Genomic DNA, 20,582 nt, shown 5'->3' on the forward strand with positions numbered 1-20,582 from the left:
ACACTCGCGTGGTCGGCCTCAGTGGAGGCCCCTATTGTCTTAGCGACCAATCAGCGAAGTGCATCATTTTGCACGTGACACAAGCCGTCTAACTGACAGCGCGCTCCAGTAACGGTAGGCATGAGTTACTCGCTGTAGTGTTTTGAGCTTTGCTCTCTCTCATTCACGCTTCTTCTCCCTTCTAGATCCCTTGCGATCTCTTATCTTTCTTATCAGTCCCCTTCCTCTCATTACCTTCTCGCTGTTTCCCAAGTTTCACGAGATTTGAGTCATGAGAATAAGATCGCGCAGCGTTTCGCTGAGACGGACTCGAAGTTCGCACTGCCAACAGTTCTTCTCTCTTCCTGAAGAAGTCCTCATTATCATTCTAAAGTTTCTCCCTGCACAAGATCTTGTAAATATAAGACTGGTAAGTTGTATCGGCGTTGGACAACCAGATATTTTTTAAGCTTGTGAATAGAATAATCGATGCGCCAGGCACAATTGATCCCAAGACCGTTGGAACTCAAATTCCGTTGACCCGCGTCAAGTTTAACATGTTTTACAAATGTTCATCTCATTTACAGGTTTCCACTAATCTCAAACATCTTGTAGACGAATCTCCTACGCTATGGATGACTGTTTCTTTCCCTAGTATTTGGCCGTCTCAAAAAAACCGCGCTGTTCTTGAAAGGTTCGTTGTCAGTTGGTTTCGTTGTTCTTTTTGCGGTTTGGAAGTCAAAACAAATGTCAACCTTGTAACTCTCTGTTTTTACTGGTTTTTCAGGGCTGCCAATGTTGGTAACATCGAAGCACTTATAAAACTAGGACTGGCACATTTATATAATGAAGGAAGTAAGTTAATTTCTTAATTTCAATGTTTGATTAGCTTTTATCGATCTCGTGTTCCATTACTTATAAGTACTCATTAACTTTATTGGCGTCAAAATGAACCAATCATTTACAAGGCAGATAAAAAGCACCATTGCCCCGTTTTTAGCCCAGTTTTTCTACATTTCGCTTGATTTTAGGGGGAAATGTTAAACGCAGATATTATATTTAAACGATCGCCCTCGGGAGTAACAGAAGGGTGACAAAAGAGTAATTTTCTCAGATTTGTTCTGAAAAGCACTCAAGCGCTCTCGTGCCCTCTTGAGAAATACATATTTTTCATCTTAGCTTTTTTTTCTAGTGAATTATTAAAGGTGTAAACGTTCTTTAACCGTTTATTCCACATAAACAAAACCCAAGAGACTAATTTAATTTGACTAACAAAATTGTTCTGATAATTCTAAGCATAAACAATAATAATAATTTCAAAATAGTCTGAAATGTTTAGAAACAATAAGATCATTTACAATTTAATTTGCAACGGTCATTTCAAACTTGAGATTCAAAAAGTTTTTTTAAACCATAATCATAGGTTGATATAACTGGTTACCTGAGGTAACCTCAAATGCTGTCAGGTCAAACACCTCACCTACTCAAAATGTAAATGTCAAGCCCTGTTGATGTTAATGTTGATTTTCATCTCATATTTTACTTCAGTTTCCGAAGAGAAAAATAGCAATACAAATGCAAGCGAGAATGGAAGACAGGCTGCGGAGTTGTTCTGCACGGCTGAGCGGATGACATGTGATCCGTTCACTTGGTTTTTTATCCGTCCTCCCTGGGCTCCCAGTGGATCCTGCTGCAAAGCATGTGTGTTTAAAAATATGGTAGAATACTGCTCTAATGCTGAGGTAAGCCAGAGATGTCCTCATACATATTTTAGATAGAAAAACATAAAAAGTGGTAACGTTTTATGGTGGAGTTGGGATATGACACTTGAAAGCACTCTATTTATATTATATCAATATCAAATTTCTTCAAAGTTAGTATTTGTCATAAATTGGGGGGGGGGTGGGGGGTGGCGTAAAGGGGGGAAGGTCCAGATTTTGTTGATGCTGTTAGTCTTTGTGGCCATATCAATTCTTTTATTCATTTATTTATTTTATCTTTCCGCTTTTTTTACAGCCATGTGATAGTCTGAATAAATCACTACTCTTCTGCATTGGAAAAATTCTTAGTTTGCATGAGGTAAAGTAATGTTCGCATCATATATAAATTTTGACAGAATCAAACCTGTCAACTCTCCCGCTCTCCAGCGTTGAGCACCAAATCTCCCACTTTTAGCGATTTTTATCGCTCCCGAAAAATTATTCCATAGAAAATCGTCATTTTGCCTATTTTCCATTCAGATATTTGAAACAACAATTCCCTTGCGTAGCACAATTTATCTAACACCCTCGTGAGATCTATAAGTGAATTTGTTCGCGAGAGCTTTCTATACGGCAAACACCTGCAAGGTTAAACCCACCCCTCCCCCAAATAAATGAATATACCCCCACCCCTCCCCCAAAATATTCTCAAGCCTTGATATTTTCTGAGGTTGACAGGTATGCAGAATTGACATTGGTTGTTGTGACTCATAGTTGCAACCCATTCTGGTCTTTAATGCAATACACCTTATTGTGAAGGACACCTATTCAATCTGCTGATACCTCTTCTCATGCACTTTACTCTCCAGAGTGTTTAAGAACACCTGAAGGTGTCTACTAACGAGTGTTCACTTCTACTATAGAGAATTACTTTGTTTTATGCATGATTACTAATCATTTTTATTTCATTAGGATGAAAAGAGGAGATCCGAATGCATTGATTGGCTCCAAAGAGCATCAAATCTTGGTTCATCGCATGCTGCATTTGAGATGTGGAAGATGAAATCTCTAGAGCATGCTTTAGAACCTTCTGCAATGCTTCAGAGTCTGCGTGAGCTCCGTGATATTGCAATGAATGGAAACGCAGAGGCCCAGTATACACTTGCCATGCAATATGCAGCAGGGAATATGGGAGGTGCTTCTAAAGACCACGCTGCTGAATTTCTTACTCAGGTAAATAAATATCTGAGCACAGCTGTAGAAGAAACCTTGAAGTAAATACCTTTTGGAACTTGGAATTTGGTCAAAAATACTGGTGATTTACAAGGAAAAGTGTTGCACCTTCCCAGTTTTATACGGTCTTATGACCTTTGAATTCTTACAATGCCATTTCTCCTTCATTTTTTTTTGTCATTTCTGCACACTAGTAAACTATCACACCAAAAAAAATATTTTTGCAGGCATTGATGAATGAGCCCCACTGAAAGACTGCCTAGCTGCAGTCCATCGCCATTAGTATTTTATTGCAAATCAGTGTTGCATAGATCAATTCTTCCATTTTACTAAAGATTTCATGTTTTGTTTTTCAGTTTCTTCAGAAGTCAAAGGCTTTAAACTCTCACAAGTTATTTGGATTTCAAACTGAACTTAATAATACCATGAGGTATGAAACAACAGGAAATTCTTTGTTAGCAAGATTCAATGCTTTCAATGAATAATTCCCTATATTTTCAGGTACATTTTAGTCGACTGGCTTGTTGAGGTTGCTCTTATGAAGGTTGGTAGTATAAAGTGTACATTGTGTGGCAGTTTTTAGGCAGCTGTGTTGGTGCATCCTGCAGCAATGTTGAATGTTGTTGGTTTTTCATAATCCTTCAATTCCATAAAAGTCAATGAAAGCTGGTGGCTTTAACAAAGAAGCATCATATGTCTGTTTTACTTTTGTGCCCTTGTTTAACTATGGCTGGGCAAGAAAACCTTATGTATCTGGTTTTCTGTCATTATAATTGATATGTTTAAGAAAAACTGTTATTTATATTCTGGGCAGGATTTCTCAAGTCAGATAGTCCATATTGCTGTTCACTGTGTGGATCAGTACCTAATGAAAAGAAAGGTTCAGCGATCAGAATTGCAGCTTTTAGGAATCACATGTATACTAATTGCAGCAAGGTAATCCATCAATACTTGTGTTGCATACACCAGCTTGGGTTAATAATTTAATCACAACTATAATAAAATGTTCCTCCTATCACAGGTTCCAGGGCAAAGATATTGTTACTATACGAGAGGCATCCTGGCTAACTGATGATACATACTCCTATGAAGAAGTTGTAAGGTACAAACTTAGATATTATATGTCCTGCTTCTATGTATATCTTCTGGGTCTTTTTTTGATGGTGTTTTTTTATTTTATTTACAGAATGATGGGGGAAGTGATGTCATGTCTTCGAGGAGAAGTCAGGGTAAGATTTTCAACTCAGAGATTCTGCCAAAGCCTTAGGCACAGTGCCCCGACTCAATATAAACCTTTGCTTGGAATTAAATAACACTCTTTTAATAGACTTGGGGCAAATACTTAAATATATATATATTTTTGACCTACAGGTTTTGACTATAGCTGATTATCTCAAGCTCTTTTGCAGACTATCTGCAGTAAGTATCTTTTAATGACCATCAAAAGTGCAATAGCTCGCAAGTAGAGCCTTAATATAGGGTCGAATTAAACAAAAGACAATGGGTCTGTTAAGTTAAGGGAGCATTTAAGATATTGCAAGCTTCACTTATTGATTTTATCTTTGCTAGGTGGATCACAAAACAGAATGTGTCGCTTCCTACATTAGCGACCTTTCCATACTTCACACTGAATTTGGCAGGTAAGGGTACCCTTTTAGTTGCATATTGTGTTTTATTTAACATCATTTTTAAAGGTATCTGTATCGACTGCAGTAAAGCATACATAAGTTGAAGTTTGCATGATTGTGTGCTTAGGATCCTCATTTTGTTGCTTCCAACTCAACAGTTGTTCCATGGGTGTTCCTACCCCTCTTGTTGTTCCCTGATGTGATGTATATGAGCAGCAGTGACTGACTGCTCTGCAGCCTTTGCTATACACAACAAATTCACAAAGGGACATGTCTTATTATCTTATCTTACCTGTTCTCAGAGAAAATGGCAAATGTTGTATGTAACTTAGCTTTGTTTTAAAGCTGCATTGTCACCGCAGTTTACTTCAGGTCGACTACGTAACAATCTCCTATAATTTTTAACAGAAAATGTGAAGCATATTTCAAAATTGTAAAAGCATTGTGTCTATTGGAAGTTTCTTCAGGATGTGACTGATAATTTAGAGCGGATGGCCTGTTTAATAGCGGGATTCTCATAGATTCTTTTGTCTTATAAGTTGAGGTTTCCGTTGGCCCTTCGGAAGTAAACTGGTGACAATGTGACTTTAAGTCTCTAAACAAAGCCACATTTTGAACTTGATCTTTTTGCGACAGCAAAACTAAACAAGTCTAGCGGGTATGACTACTTCCCTAGGCACTTCCTTTTCACTTATATAGCATGCATTTGTTTTTAATGGTTACCAAACTTTGCTAACTTACCACATGTTGTAACTGACTCTCTGATGATTAAGTTAATCATGTCATCTTGTATGTGTTTTTTTATTGTATTTTAATATATCTCTCTCCCTCTCTCTCTCTCTCTAGATTTTCTGCATCACTCATTGCTGCATCGTGCCTGCTGTTGGCAAATACTTTACAAGAAGCAGGTAAATTGCAGGGCCATGCCTCAGACTGGGGGGGGACTTATGCACAGCCACGCCCCATCTTGTAATTTCCTTTATGCTTTTCAAAAAATGGGGGACCTGGCCCCTAAGAGCATTATGGCACTTATCCTTCTTTCTATCTCTTTAAATCAACCATATTTATTAAAACCTAGACTCTTGATCTATGACTTTAGGGAATCAAGGTTTCACTAGAAAGCTAGCCACTTGGCTAATATTCTCAATAAAACGAAAACAACAAAGGCAGATCCAGATTTCTTAAAAGTTGACTGTATACTGTTTTTATTCTAGATTCTCCTTGGCCACTTCACATGACGCAAATGGTTGGAATCCACACCTCTGATCTGTTAGAAAGCACTCTATACTTGCATCAAAAATGGTAAACACATGTTGATGATCATTGATGGTGATAACATGGTTGCAATTGTTTAATGATATGATGATAATTGTTGAAGATTATTTTTCTGTGCTTCCAATAATTAGATAATGACGAAAACTATGTTGCTATGTGATGATTATTTGACTTTATTTTCATTCTTTCAGTTTATTAGATGACTCTCCGATTGATCATAGAAATGTTAAACTTAAGGCCATCAAGGAGAGGTAAGAAGAGTCATTGCAAGTTCTTTATTACAGGTTTATAAAGTCTCTCTATTCTCTTTGAACAATAGTTTCTAACCATTCGTCTTTCTGCAGGTACTCGGAAGATAGATTTATGAAGGTCTCAGAAATCAAGGTAAAGAGCTCATATGTTCTCTAGTTTTTTAAACTGATGTCTGTTGTCACCTATTTCAAGTGGTATGTTAAAAAGATGCACGGTTTAATTAGGACGAGAAACGTATTCCTCAATCTTTGATCAGATTGTGTGCTTTTGTACCATTTGAATCAACGAAATGCTATAATTCGTACCCAGATTCCTGGCCGAGATGAGATTAGACTCCGCCTTCTTTCCCACGTGACACGCCAAGACATACGAACACAATCTATGGCCACGCCTTCCTATCAATCACTCACCGTCAGTCACAGTGACAGCCTAAACGTCAGCATCGGTGTCCTATCAGAGAGTGGATACGAGGGTGACCGAGAGGATGAGGGGGAACTGGTAACTGATGATGTCATGGGTGAAGACGATGACGACTCGTTGCTAAGCGAGCTTGAAGGCTTCGACGAGGGCGGAATGTTGAATAAGCAATTCGGAGATTCCTCTTTTCTGGCTTCGAATGAGTACTTGAGATTTAGCTCGACTCCGAGTATTGTGCGGGAATCCCACGAGAGAGCTTTCGTCGAGGACGAAGACGAGCCGATGGACATCGAGCCGGTTACGATTGGCAACGGGATTCTTGACGAGAACAAAAATGTTTGCGCGCCTGTTGCTAGGCAACCATTATGTGCTATCGAAAACACTGTAAGTCATTCCACAACACAATCTTCAAAGAAAGGGAACCAGAGACGGAAAGAAATTCCCCTCAAAACACGCCGAACCAGGAGCAGTAGAAACCAAGTCATAGTATAGCATGAAAAATCCTATTACAAAGCAAACTCGACGATAAAAACGTTTTTTATTTGTTTGGTATAATACACATACGTACTGCATTATGTCAATCGTGAGCACTCGAGACTCTCTTGCCGGCGATGGAGTTTCTAGGTTTTGTTGTTATATTTTACGTTAATAGTGCCAATAAGAAGTGCCCCCCTTGTGGTGGGGGTATTTTTATGGCAGCGGACATTTAAAAACTAATTGACTGATCTTATGTACAGAAACATAAAAGAGTTCAAGCATAACGCTATATTAATCTTCTTCTAGATATTAAGAAAAAGGTACCTCTTCAAATATCAAATGCTGCTTCTCTTGTAAAAATCCAACCAAATAATATGTACCATAAAAGCATTCAGATTGTTTAAGTGCGCCTGGATATTAGTCATCTACTTTTCTTCACCGACAAATCAAGGTAGAGCGCCTGGATATTTGTCAGCTACTTTTCTTCACCGACGGGTCAAGGTAGAGGACTATTTTAAAGAAGATACTAGATTTATATACATATATGTACCTTGTAAAAAAAAACACAGCTACAATATATTATACATTCCATAGGCATATGTTGTTTAAAGAAAATGTGTTTAATTGTAATTCGCCAGCTTTGTTTACTGCAGTTGTCAATATTATGTGAACTCTCGCGGACGACTCATAACTTACTAAAGGTAATACGAGCAGCAAAACCGTACAACTTTTGTGGCAGCATTTACAAAAAAAAAGTTCAAAGGCGATGTTGCGCGTTTTCCTACCGGCAAACCAACTTTTGTCGCAGCAGAAGATAGACTTGTTCTTGCTGTTGATCCACCATATTTTTTCTCCGTGACACTAATGTGCGACTTTCGTTAAACCAATCACAAACGCTAATGCAATTGCTTGCGTATGCCTGACGTCACTTTGCTGCGAGACAAGTTTGGTTGATATAGTAATGCGGGCTACATCTTCGAGTTTTGTTGCAAAAAGTAGAACCATCTTTTACTTTCTGTAGCAAACTTTTTCAACTCGCAACAAAAAAAATGCTGCGACAAAAGTTGGCGCGCCGGTAGTAACACGAACAGCGTCACTTGCAAACTTTTTTTCTCAAGTATATTAAGGCCTGGGTAGTTTGCTCTTAGCATCGAATATAACTTTTTGATTTAACCTTTGTTAACGTCGCCTTAAATTCATTCTTTTTGGCAAGATGATTAAAGTCGACGGCCTTAACATTTTCGTAATGTTTTCATTTGGTGATGACGTCACATCATAGATCACGTGACAAAATTGTTTTTTTTTGCCTTTCCGCCGGTCGGGAAAACAGCTTGGACAAGGGTGTTTACTAAAAAAGTGTTGACTTTATGTGTGTCATATAATAGCGTTTTAGCATCCGGAATTTTCTCTGCCGTTAACAAGATATTAAATATTTTTAAGTCACGTGACCTGCTGCGAATTAAAATGTTGATTTGTGACCGAAGGGCTAAACTTTTCTTGTCGGTTAAGACATCAGTGTACAGACGTGCTTCAAAGGAACATAAAACATGCGATGTTTTCTTTCTCATAGCGTATCCACCAGCGGAGAATTTTTTTAAATATTGATTTGCAAAAGTCACGTGATCGGCTGGATGACGTCATCACTCAAAATGAAATATTACCAAACAGCTAACATTAGGCAACTTTCAAAATTTCAACTGTTTTAGCTTATGTTTCAAGCCTTAATACACTTGAGTTTTGCAACATTGCTGCCACAAAAGTTGTACGATTTTGCTGCTCGTATTACCGTACCTTAAAGCGCTTTCTGGCTTCGATCATTCAAAATTCTTGAAGCGTTTTCCTGGGTCAGCACTGAAATGACAATTCACACCTCTTTTGTGCAAAGCACTGAATAATCAAACAGCAAAAAAAAATGAAACTCCGTTAGTTTTAATGCCGGGAGCCAGCGTAGCGGTTGGATATATATGACGAGAATTTACAGATGATTGATAATCGAAGTAAAAAGTGAACTTGAGTCCTTGGGAACTCTGTAAACAGAATTATAGTTTGTACCTTCCATGCTCTGGCAAATCGATTAATTAAACTACCGTATAAGTTTTTAATATAATGTAATATAATTAGGGTACGATGTTTTTCCCTCTCTTCCCTTTCCTTGCTTCGTATTTTCCTTATAAACCTGTTTATCTCTCTACCTTGCGTCCCTTAGTTACAGTCTTCCAATCAATATATGCCCGGACAGGTTCATTTGAACTGAACAAGGATAGTCAGATACCCAATGATGGTCCCAAAAACCTGAAAATAAAAATTGGGTCTGCAGCATTCTAGAATGTTAAACAATCTGCAATAATGCGTACGCAACCATGCTACTTCTAGTTTTATAAAAGTTGTGCTAGAATTATCGCGTACTTTGTATACTATATTACTTCAGGCATAGGTTACACGAAGTTCTTTCCAAATTCCTCTATTTCAATGGTTCAAGTGTTTCTTGACAACATTTGTACTTATAATCAGTAGTCTTTTACTTGTTGGAATTAGCTACTTACAGACAATAGCATTCTACCGGACGATCTACTTATAGTCCGTAGCATTCCACGTGTTACTAGAACAATCTGCTTACAGTCAATAGCATTCTGATTGTTACTGGGACGATCTACTTATAGTCAGTAACATTCCACGTGTTACTGGGACGATCTACTTACAGTCAGTAGCGCTCTACGTGTTACTGGGATGATCTACTTAAAGTCAATAGCATCCACGTGTTACTGGGAAGATCTACTTACAGTCAATAGCATTTTGATTGTTACTGGGAAGATCTACTTACAGTCAGTAGCATTCCACGTGTTACTGGGACGATCTACTTACAGTCAGTAGCATTCCACGTGTTACCTGGATGATCTACTTACAGTCAGTAGCATTCTACGTGTTACTGGGACGATCTACTTACAGTCAGTAGCATTCCACGTGTTACCTGGATGATCTACTTTCAGTCAGTAGCATTCCACGTGTTACTGGGACGATCTACTTACAGTCAGTAATACTCCACGTGTTACTGGGACGATCTACTTACAGGCAGTAATATTCCACGTGTTACTGGGACGATCTACTTACAGTCAGTAGCATTCCAAGTGTTACTGGGACGATCTACTTACAGTCAGTAACATTCCACGTGTTACTGGGACGATCTACTTACAGTCAGTAACATTCTACGTGTTACTGGGACGATCTACTTACAGTCACTAGCATTCCACGTGTTACTGGGAAGATCTACTTACAGTCAGTAGCATTCCACGTGTTACTGGGAAGATCTACTTACAGTCAGTAGCATTCCACGTGTTACTGGGAAGGTCTACTTACAGCCAGTAGCATTCCACGTGTTACTGGGACGATCTACTTACAGGCAGTAGCATTCCACGTGTTACTGGGACGATCTACTTACAATCAGTAGCATTCTACGTGTTACTGGGACGATCTACTTACAGTCAGTAGCATTCCACGTGTTACTGGGACGATCTACTTACAGTCAATAGCATTCCCCGTGTTACTGGGACGATCTACTTAGTCAGTAGCATTCCGCGTGTTACTGGGACGATCTACTTACAGTCAGTAGCATTCCACGTGTTACTGGGACGATCTACTTACAATCAGTAGCATTCTACGTGTTACTGGGACGATCTACTTACAGTCAGTAGCATTCCACGTGTTACTGGGACGATCTACATACAGTCAGTAACATTCCACGTGTTACTGGGAAGATCTACTTACAGTCAGTAGCATTCCACGTGTTACTGGGAAGATCTACTTACAGTCAGTAGCATTCTACGTGTTACTGGGACGATCTACTTACAGTCAGTAGCATTCCACGTGTTACTGGGAAGATCCACTTACAGTCAGTAGCATTCCGCGTGTTACTGGGACGATCTACTTACAGTCAGTAGCATTCCACGTGTTGCTGGGACGATCTACTTACAGTCAGTAGCATTCCACGTGTTACTGGGACGATCTACTTACAGTCACTAGCATTCCACGTGTTACTGGGAAGATCTACTTACAGTCAGTAGCATTCCACGTGTTACTGGGAAGATCTACTTACAGTCAGTAGCATTCCACGTGTTACTGGGAAGGTCTACTTACAGCCAGTAGCATTCCACGTGTTACTGGGACGATCTACTTACAGGCAGTAGCATTCCACGTGTTACTGGGACGATCTACTTACAATCAGTAGCATTCTACGTGTTACTGGGACGATCTACTTACAGTCAGTAGCATTCCACGTGTTACTGGGACGATCTACTTACAGTCAATAGCATTCCCCGTGTTACTGGGACGATCTACTTACAGTCAGTAGCATTCCGCGTGTTACTGGGACGATCTACTTACAGTCAGTAGCATTCCACGTGTTACTGGGACGATCTACTTACAATCAGTAGCATTCTACGTGTTACTGGGACGATCTACTTACAGTCAGTAGCATTCCACGTGTTACTGGGACGATCTACATACAGTCAGTAACATTCCACGTGTTACTGGGAAGATCTACTTACAGTCAGTAGCATTCCACGTGTTACTGGGAAGATCTACTTACAGTCAGTAGCATTCTACGTGTTACTGGGACGATCTACTTACAGCCAGTAGCATTCCACGTGTTACTGGGACGATCTACTTACAGTCAGTAGCATTCCACGTGTTACTGGGACGATCTACTTACAGTCAATAGCATTCCACGTGTTACTGGGAAGATCTACTTACTGTCAATAGCATTCCACGTGTTACTGGGACGATCTACTTACAGTCAGTAGCATTCCACGTGTTACTGGGACGATCTACTTACAGTCAGTAGCATTCCACGTGTTACCTGGATGATCTACTTTCAGTCAGTAGCATTCCACGTGTTACTGGGACGATCTACTTACAGTCAGTAGCATTCCACGTGTTACTGGGACGATCTACTTACAGTCAATTCTGATTGTTACTGGGACAAGCTACTTACAGTCAGTAGCATTCTACGTGTTACTGGGACGATCTACTTACAGTCAGTAGCATTCCACGTGTTACTGGGAAGATCCACTTACAGTCAGTAGCATTCCGCGTGTTACTGGGACGATCTACTTACAGTCAGTAGCATTCCACGTGTTGCTGGGACGATCTACTTACAGTCAGTAGCATTCCACGTGTTACTGGGACGATCTACTTACAGTCAGTAGCATTTCACGTGTTACTGGGATGATCTACTTACAGTCAGTAGCATTCCACGTGTTACTGGGACGATCTACTTACAATCAGTAGCATTCTACGTGTTACTGGGACGATCTACTTACAGTCAGTAGCATTCCACGTGTTACTGGGACGATCTACTTACACGCAGAGCATTCTACGTGTTACTGGGACGATCTACTTACAGTCAGTAGCATTCCACGTGTTACTGGGACGATCTACTTACAGTCAGTAGCATTCCACGTGTTACTGGGATGATCTACCTACAGTCAGTAACATTCCACGTGTTACTGGGACGATCTACTTACAGTCAGTAGCATTCCACGTGTTACTGGGACGATCTACTTACAGTCAGTAGCATTCCGCGTGTTACTGGGACGATCTACTTACAGTCAGTAGCATTCCACGTGTTACTGGGACGATCTACTTACAGTCAGTAGCATTCCACGTGTTACTGGGACGATCTACTTACAGTCAGTAGCATTCTACGTGTTACTGGGAAGATCTACTTACAGTCAGTAGCATTCCACGTGTTACTGGGACGATCTACTTACAGTCAGTAGCATTTTGATTGTTACTGGGAAGATCTACTTACAGTCAATAGCATTCTACGTGTTACTGGGGCGATCTACTTACAGTCAGTAACATTCCACGTGTTACTGGGATGATTCCACCAATTGTTGGGCTGATCACTTCTGTGTTGAGCTTGTTCAGCAGCAACAACAGCTGATAAAATGATCACAAAGAGTGTAGTCAGTTCTGATGGCCATCTAAATTAAGGGTCAACATAACACCCATAGATCTTACATGAAAGTTTTGAGAATTCAGAATGCCTATAGTTGTGCTTAAAAACAAAAACAGGAGGAGAAAAAGTAAAACAATGGAATATCACAGGTCTCACTTGGCCTTGGTGTCACGCACCCAGTTGCATGTTGGGTAAACCTGAGTATTTAAAGAAAGCATCAATACTTAATGTGAGCCAAGGAGATTACATTCTTTACCTCGTTCTTTTCGCCATCTTTCAGTTTGTTCCCGTCCACTTCGTACACGATGCTTGTCAGACTGTGGGCCTGCAAGGAATGAACTCACCTTATTAGTTTAGTACGGCCTGAATTGAGGTCGATGTGGAGTATTCGTGTCTAGAGTTAGACTAAAATCCCTTACAGTTCATCTCAATGATTTAAACGAACTCCCACAAGGGAAATCGAAAATGATGATAGAGTTATCGGGGACTCGTGTTATCTGGAGTAGAGATATATCAGTACTTGGAGGGGATAGGGAAATAAACCTTGTAAGAAAAAATACGATAGAAGTTTTGCATTTATTCCACTCACTTGCTTTTGTTATATTTCAAAGTACAGTATTCAAATTACAGGAACTAAGTCTAATGGTGTATTCTTACCTTGACATTGACATGAGCTCCTATTAGTGACGTCACTACAGTATTGGAAATGTTGACCAAATTCCAAAACACCATCACCATAATAATAAAATAGTCAGACCCTTCCCTTGACATTCGAATGACAACATCAAGGGTAATACAGATCTCTGGAATGCTGCATCCATATGATACCAGGGCGAGAGGAGAGAGGATCTCATCAAGTTTTTCCAGGGCATGGCAAAGCCGTAAGTGATCTCGACGAAGGAGAGTGATGTTGACGAAGTTGTCATCAGAGTTGAAGGTCATCTGGGTCTGCAGACATAAGAATGACTGATTAAGACCCGTTGTATGAAAAGGTGATGATGATGATGAACAATATAATGACAATGTCGTATTGATGATACATTGCCAATACTCCTTAGTCTATTGATGATGATAATTATTGGTCAGATGATTGATGGCAATGATGATGTTGATAACAATGATATTGACTTGATGATAATGATAAATTTGCTCATGATATGTGATAACATCCTGCTGATAATAATGCGTGATGACGTGACGACAGCGGCAACGTGGGCAACTAATGCAAAACAAAAATAAAATAAAAAAGCTCGACAATATTTTTATTATTTAAGAGGAAATGACCAGCAGGGGCTTGTGACCCAAATATTTTTTTAATGTTTCTGTATCAAGCATATCCCTCCTCCCTCCTCCATGTGCCGAGGCCCAACAGCTCTGAGATCTAATCTAAACTAGTTTAGAATTAAGCACAAAGTATGAGAAAAAAATATTTGGCCACGTTATCTTGGCCGTCGTCGTCGATGCTTTATAAAGTGCCCTGCTGGTGGTAATGGTTGTGAAGATAATATATGACGATACTGTAGATAATGATGATATGATGATTATACTGGTGTTGATCTTTACTTGCCTTTTTCGTTAAAAAAGAGAATCTCTCGGCAATAACTATGCAGCTGACAATGTAGAAGCAGCTCGGGAGACCCCAGGCTGCACTTGTAAAAGGCAAAGTCACTTGGGAGAGTACAACGATCCATCCATCAGGACCGGTTACCGTCATGTTGTCTTTGCCAAACTGAGCCACCAGCATCGAATTCCTCACTTCTTTTAATGGAAAATTCATCAGAAGGATCGAAACTGTAAAGTTGAAGCAGATTGTTCCAATAAATATGGCTGTGAGGATAGTTGGTAATCTACAAGAATGCGGGACACCGTTTGAATCGGCGATCGCAAGAGCCTTCATGAACTTCGAGAATTTCGAACCGTGTTCTCGTCTTGAAAGTGATAAGACCGTAACAGTGCCCTGCAGAGCACTCCATAAAACCCAAATATCTATAGTGAGGCGCCTAGCGATTGTAAAATAGTCACCGCTGCGTACTGTGAAGCTAAACGAACACGCGAAGCCAACATAGAGCAGAAGGCACACAAGCCCACAGTAGGTCTTCCCAAACTTCTCCTTCCAGCTTACGCGTTTACTTGCGCAGGTCTCATTTAACGGTGCAACCGCGTTCTCCTTTAGATCGACATCACAATATGCGTCTCCAAAGTATAGACCAAAAGCTTTCATCGCAGCAAATAGAGGTCTTAAACTTTTCTTCACTTGTCGTACAGATTCATCTCTGTTTTCTTCGCCAATTTCACAAGCAGGAGAAATTGAGTGATGTGACGAAGCCATTTCTTTTTTCAAGTCTCCTGAAAAATCAGAATTGGAATAACTAAAACGTAAAAACAATTATGATTAAGTGAGATACCCAATATGGTTTATATCTGTAAAAAAGGTTCTTATGAAAAACAGAAACAAAAACTAAATTATATACCGTGTCAGGGCGAATACTTTCAACTTTTCTAATATAGCCACATGTCAACTAAACTGCTGATATTACAACTTGCCTATAAAATACGTGCATTTAGTACAAACCAATGCTTTGCTTAATTCATGAAAGGTCCGAAGCCAGTATTAGGCGAACCGATGTACTTTCCTCAGTCAAAAAAAAAATAATAATGATCTAGGTTAATCTCAGGAGAAATGTATATTCTCGGTCATATTACCTTGATTATAACTGTTTCCCAAGATGGTCATCAGGTTTTTTCAATTAATAAAACACATCAAGAAACGCTTTCATATGCATTCTTCAAATGAATTATTGAAAGTTGAAATCAATGATGCCCATTGTTCTTACCTTCCTTCAATTTTTCGAGTTGATTTAGAGATAATAAATAAAGTGTAGTATATTAGAACAAGCGCTCAGCCGCTGATAATAAACTACAAGTCTTTCTTGCCCGTTAGGTATTTATACCTTGTGTTTTAGTAATGAGTAGCGTTTGTAATGAGTAAATAACGAGTATTTTAATGAGATGTATTATTCACCCTATATGTATCTTGCACAAACAAGGAATTCTCAAAATTATTTTTTATACTGAGGATTGAAGCCACTTCTGACAAAATACTAAAAGCGTAAGTGTTTTAATTCTTAAAAAAGTTTTTTTTTTCAAGTTTTTGATTGTGCCGAGTCATGTAATTGAATATGAATTAATAATCAAACAACATCGGAAATCCTCCCCCACTTTCAGGTTCAAATATTAATCAGATACGACCCTTTAAAAATTATAGGCTAAATGTCTATGCAACTTACCAAAAAGCTACCACCTGAAAAAAGCGGCCAGGTCTTCGCGTGAAAATCTTGAGTTTTCCGTGATCAGTATTTTGAACTAAAGGTCATGCTGTTACCTTATTAAATGTACTTTCTCACATATTCCATGGATACACGATGTCAAACTGTTCCAATAGAGCTAGAAACAATTCTACCCCTGGCATTATTTAAAACACTTTATTAACTTTCTCTGCCCTTTTTTCCGAAGTGTTGATGAAGATTTTAATTTATCAATATACTGATAAAAAATGTAAATTATAAGATCTAGGATAAAAGCTTTCAATAAAAAGCTGGTGTATTCCCACCACATACAAATTTATTTAAAAGTTAAGGAAATTAAAGACTTCAATGACAATATATGCGAATAATTTCTGCGCACCGTCGCCAAGGTTTTTTAAGCTACATTTCTCCCATAATTCATTCTAGAAATACAGGTTTCTGTTACCTTTTGCTCTCTTTGCTTATATTTTATCTCTCATAGAATCTCATAGAATTTTCCATTACACTTTTTTTCATGAATGAATGGGAGAAAAAGAGTTTTCAAAGCAAGTAACAAAAGACCTATTGGCAGAGTTTTTATTTGTGTTCTTGGGACTGAACATGAGTAACTTCTCTAAGTGAAAAATAATCTAAGTTTAAGATGCTTACAAGATGTTTTGGAACGTAAACTATATCACAAAGGACTAGATAATATCTCGTTCTGGATTGTTCTAGATTAACATTACAAAATCGAATCAAAGTTAATCTAATCACTCGAAAACGCTTTTGATGGAATATAAAAAACTGTTGATGCAAAGTCCTTCTGTTTGCTAAGTAGTATGTACTCCTCCTCTGGTTACTTTCCTGTGTTTCTTGAACTGAACAAGAATGGTCAAGTACCCGACAATAATGCCAAACACCTGAAAAAATAACTTAAGAGTCAGCATAGGGAATGTAGTGTTAGCTATTTTGGGTACCCTGTGGTACCTGCCTCGTTTTGAGGTAATAAAGATGTTGTTGATATCCAATATGGCAGTCTCGTGTTGGCTTGTGTCAGTGTGCAGGAATCTATACTTCCATCGTCGTTAAGAAAACACTACATGGTGTCAGAAGTGGGATGATGTCAGAATATGTCAGATGTCAAGTGGTCAGATGTCAGAATAAAAAAAATAATATCAGGAACTAATTCCCCGCGAGATAATCTCTGATCAGCGCCGATCGATTATTGTATTCCACATTGCGTGGAACTCACAGCTACGAAAACGATGTTACAAGGTGAGTAAATTTATGAAACTGAGAGATAGGCAAGCTGATCGGCACAGTCGTCCGGGGGGGCTAGGCACGACCACGAGCTCACAGCTACGAAAACAATGTTACAAGGTTAGCAAATTTATGAAACAGAGAGATAGGCAAGCTGATCGCCACAGTCGTCCGAGGGGCGAGGCACGACCACGTGCTCACAGCTACGAAAACACGGTGAGTACGTTTATGAGAGGGTCTGAACGAGAGGAATGTGGGTGGGTGGTGGTGGTGGTGGGGGGGGACGGGGGTTATGATGGGGTCCTGACGAGACGGATTTTGCCAGGGAGGGTGGGGAGGGGGATAAGGGGGCTTGCGTTTTTAGGTCACCTTCTGTTCTCCAATCTCGTGTTCATTTTTAAGCAAAACAGTTTGTCTTGCCGGGTGGATTTCGTACGGTTTTTGTACACCCTTATAAATGCATTAAACATCCTCTGCCAGACGCTATATATTTTCTCATCGAGCTCCTAGCAAGGTAAAAAGCATCAATTTCAATCGGCTGATAATAACAAAGGTATGGCTGACAAGGGCTTTTTAAGCTTACGGCAAATTGAAGACTAAGACTAGCCACCCAACATGGGTTATGACGCGCGCGCAAAATCAAAGTTCTAGAATTTGTGACGTCATAATCATAACTGAATACAAAACGAATCGAGCCTAAACGATAGCATCATGGAAGTGACAAAAGACGTTGTCTATATTTGGGTAATCAATTTACTTGGAGGTGAAACTCAGGTAAACATAGCAACAGTAGATAACCCTAACGGCCAAGGCAGAGTAAACTGAACACTAACACTCCATTAGCTGTGCAATTGAAATAACAGCGCGTCACACTAGATCACCTGACAAATGAGTCCTGTCAAGTTTTACAATACAAAATTAGCTCACATAATATCTTTATTGAGTCCTCTAAATGGAATTTGTTTGAAATTGGATAAGTTTAGGCACAACAAAGTTCGTTCTGCAAGACTTATAGAGGCACGTGATCAGAGCCTTTTTTCTTGCAGAAGATTTTGGCGAATTTACGATAAATTTCGCTATATTTCAGTCATCACCAGCGTGGAAATTCAAAAGGCGATTCTACACATACACATACGGGGAGATGGATTTGGATTTGATTATAAATGGTTAGCTGGTAAGGAACATAGTTTTTAATTTTTTTATTATTTTTGTTTGAACAGATCAGAAACTGGTCCAAAAAATAATGCAGATCCCAAAAGAAAAACAAATCATGTTATGACTATTTCCTTGTTTATTGCATAGAAATTTGCAAGTGTTTAAACCAGAAATCAGATAGTCTAGGATCCACACAAATTACAGAATGCCCTTCCGTCGATTCAGCTGATTTAACTAGGTAAATAGATATTTTCATTACTTTAATCTTTTTATGAAGTTCCCCCCTGACCGTTTTTGGTATTTGTTTAGTATCTGATTAGTATCTGAAGAATTAGTTAGGATCAGCGCGGTGTTTGTAAAGTTTAAATTATTAGATTTGTTTCCCGACGCTTTAGCCTGATTTATCAGACGGCACGCGATCGTTCGCTTCACTTTGCCTCACAATGTCTAAAGATTGATCTGAAAGAAATAAGCCTGCTAGCCGGTTCTCCGGAGTTTTGGGATTCAGGCCACCTTTGGAAAGGAATGTTTACAGCAGCCGCTTGTGAAGAAGGCGTGCGTGACGCTGAAATGTCGGCGTGCGTGACGCTGAAATGTCGGCGTGCGTGACGCTGAAAGTAGAGCCCCTTCTTTGGCGAAAGTCCATGTGGACGAGGAAAACGAGGGAGCGAGTACAGTGTGCCAGGAGCCGAGGGCGCGACGATGGCGTGAGCGCCAAAGGCGCGAGTTCGCGCCGCACGGGAGAAACGCCAAAAGATGGCAGACTTTCGCCAATGAAGAGGCTGCAAGCAGTCTACGCTGAAAGCGGCTGCTAAGCTGACTACTGTGAATCTATAGGGAATAGATAGCCTGTCTGGCGTAATGTCACGCACGCCTCCACAAGCTTGTTTATTTGACGGCAAATGTCGGTAACCTCGGAGTTTTTTTGGACTTTTAATACAGTAGTGGCCGGTGAAAAGAGGTTCGTTAGTTTCCCAATATAAACTTACCCGTGTATCCAAACGAACTAAACAGTGCTCCTAGGCCCATGCCGGTTCTATACACACTCAACAACCCCTCAATTCCTTGGTACTTGGCAGCCATAGCGAGTAGAATTGTCGAGTACCACCCCAGTGCAATCCCGACAAAGCACACTCCGGTAATTACTCCAGCGAAATTACCCACCGACACGACCACGAGAATAGCTAGGCAAATAATCGCACAAATGCACAGCCACGAGGTTTTGTAAGAAATCTTGTAAATAATCCACGTTAGTACAAGCTTGGTGAGGAATTCCGAAGTCGAGTATATGATGATTACGACTGTAGAAGGGTGTGAACTGCCCGCCAAAATATCTTGAGTCGCAGCTGTCAAAACATTTCGGAATACTACGGCTAAGATGCTTAGGAAAAAGAAGCAAATTGTAGTAAGATAATGCGATTTATCTTAAATACCCATTATAGCGTGTCAATGACTTTTCAATTTGCATTTTTAGCATTCTCACTTTCGCTTCATAGTTGAGTTGTAGTTGAACACGATCTAACGGTCTCACTGTTTCCATGCTTCGTCACACCACAGACCGTCGTTGGGCTATGCCCAAAGCTCAGGGGCACCCAACGACCATTTTCGGGCAAATATCTGTTAGGATGCAGGCCCGTACGCGAAATGGTGCGAAATCCGAAAAGTGGACCTTATTTTTACGGGGGGGGGGGGGGGGGGGGGAATTCTTTGATAACAAATCTGAACACCCCCGAAAAACAAAAAACAAACAAAAAAGGAGTTTATGCTTTTGCAGTATTGACACGGGATGTTTACTGTCGGATTTGGCTACATACCAGACTGATCTAGCTTGGCTGCATACCAGACTGATCTACATATAGCACGTCTATTGAGAAACTAAAGTGGACCTTCGGCTGTTGTGTGTGTGTGTGGGGGGGGGGGGGGGGGGGACGGACTGGGAAGCAAGGTCACCTACGGATTTCACGGT

At 39.9% G+C, this 20,582-nt stretch overlaps 2 protein-coding genes and 1 long non-coding RNA gene across 6 annotated transcripts; 2 read left to right on the forward strand and 1 right to left on the reverse strand.

Moving 5' to 3' along the window:
• Window positions 1–93: 93 nt before the first annotated feature.
• LOC5506097 (cyclin-F) lies at window positions 94–7,591 on the forward strand. The gene is made up of 18 exons (XM_032374471.2): window positions 94–409; window positions 567–673; window positions 767–834; window positions 1,528–1,721; window positions 1,996–2,058; window positions 2,652–2,912; window positions 3,269–3,342; window positions 3,414–3,456; window positions 3,727–3,848; window positions 3,934–4,014; window positions 4,099–4,141; window positions 4,284–4,331; window positions 4,482–4,552; window positions 5,387–5,448; window positions 5,755–5,842; window positions 6,007–6,066; window positions 6,160–6,199; window positions 6,377–7,591. Exons 1-18 carry the CDS (start codon window positions 272–274, stop codon window positions 6,974–6,976), a joined length of 2,163 nt encoding a protein of 720 aa, XP_032230362.2. The 5' UTR covers window positions 94–271; the 3' UTR covers window positions 6,977–7,591.
• On the reverse strand, window positions 7,006–16,411 carry LOC116613959. 4 transcript variants are annotated; one of them, XM_048719403.1, is made up of 6 exons: window positions 16,205–16,411; window positions 14,485–15,263; window positions 13,575–13,865; window positions 13,174–13,242; window positions 12,809–12,898; window positions 7,006–9,253 (listed from the first exon to the last, which is right to left on the reverse strand). In XM_048719403.1, exons 2-6 carry the CDS (start codon window positions 15,244–15,246, stop codon window positions 9,203–9,205), a joined length of 1,263 nt encoding a protein of 420 aa, XP_048575360.1. In that variant the 5' UTR covers window positions 15,247–15,263; window positions 16,205–16,411; the 3' UTR covers window positions 7,006–9,202. The 4 variants fall into 4 exon arrangements, with proteins under 4 accessions (XP_048575360.1, XP_048575361.1, XP_048575358.1 ...); XM_048719404.1 differs by lacking the exon at window positions 16,205–16,411 and adding an exon at window positions 15,752–15,885; XM_048719401.1 differs by lacking the exon at window positions 16,205–16,411 and adding an exon at window positions 15,621–15,885.
• A 1,599-nt stretch (window positions 16,412–18,010) lies between these two features.
• LOC125557111 lies at window positions 18,011–18,719 on the forward strand. Its single transcript, XR_007305173.1, has 2 exons — window positions 18,011–18,235; window positions 18,508–18,719. It is a non-coding gene; the product is annotated as an uncharacterized LOC125557111 (long non-coding RNA).
• The last annotated feature ends 1,863 nt before the right edge of the window (window positions 18,720–20,582 follow it).

This window comes from Nematostella vectensis, chromosome 12 (assembly GCF_932526225.1).
Source record: "Nematostella vectensis chromosome 12, jaNemVect1.1, whole genome shotgun sequence".
NCBI classification, from domain to species: Eukaryota; Metazoa; Cnidaria; class Anthozoa; order Actiniaria; family Edwardsiidae; genus Nematostella; species Nematostella vectensis.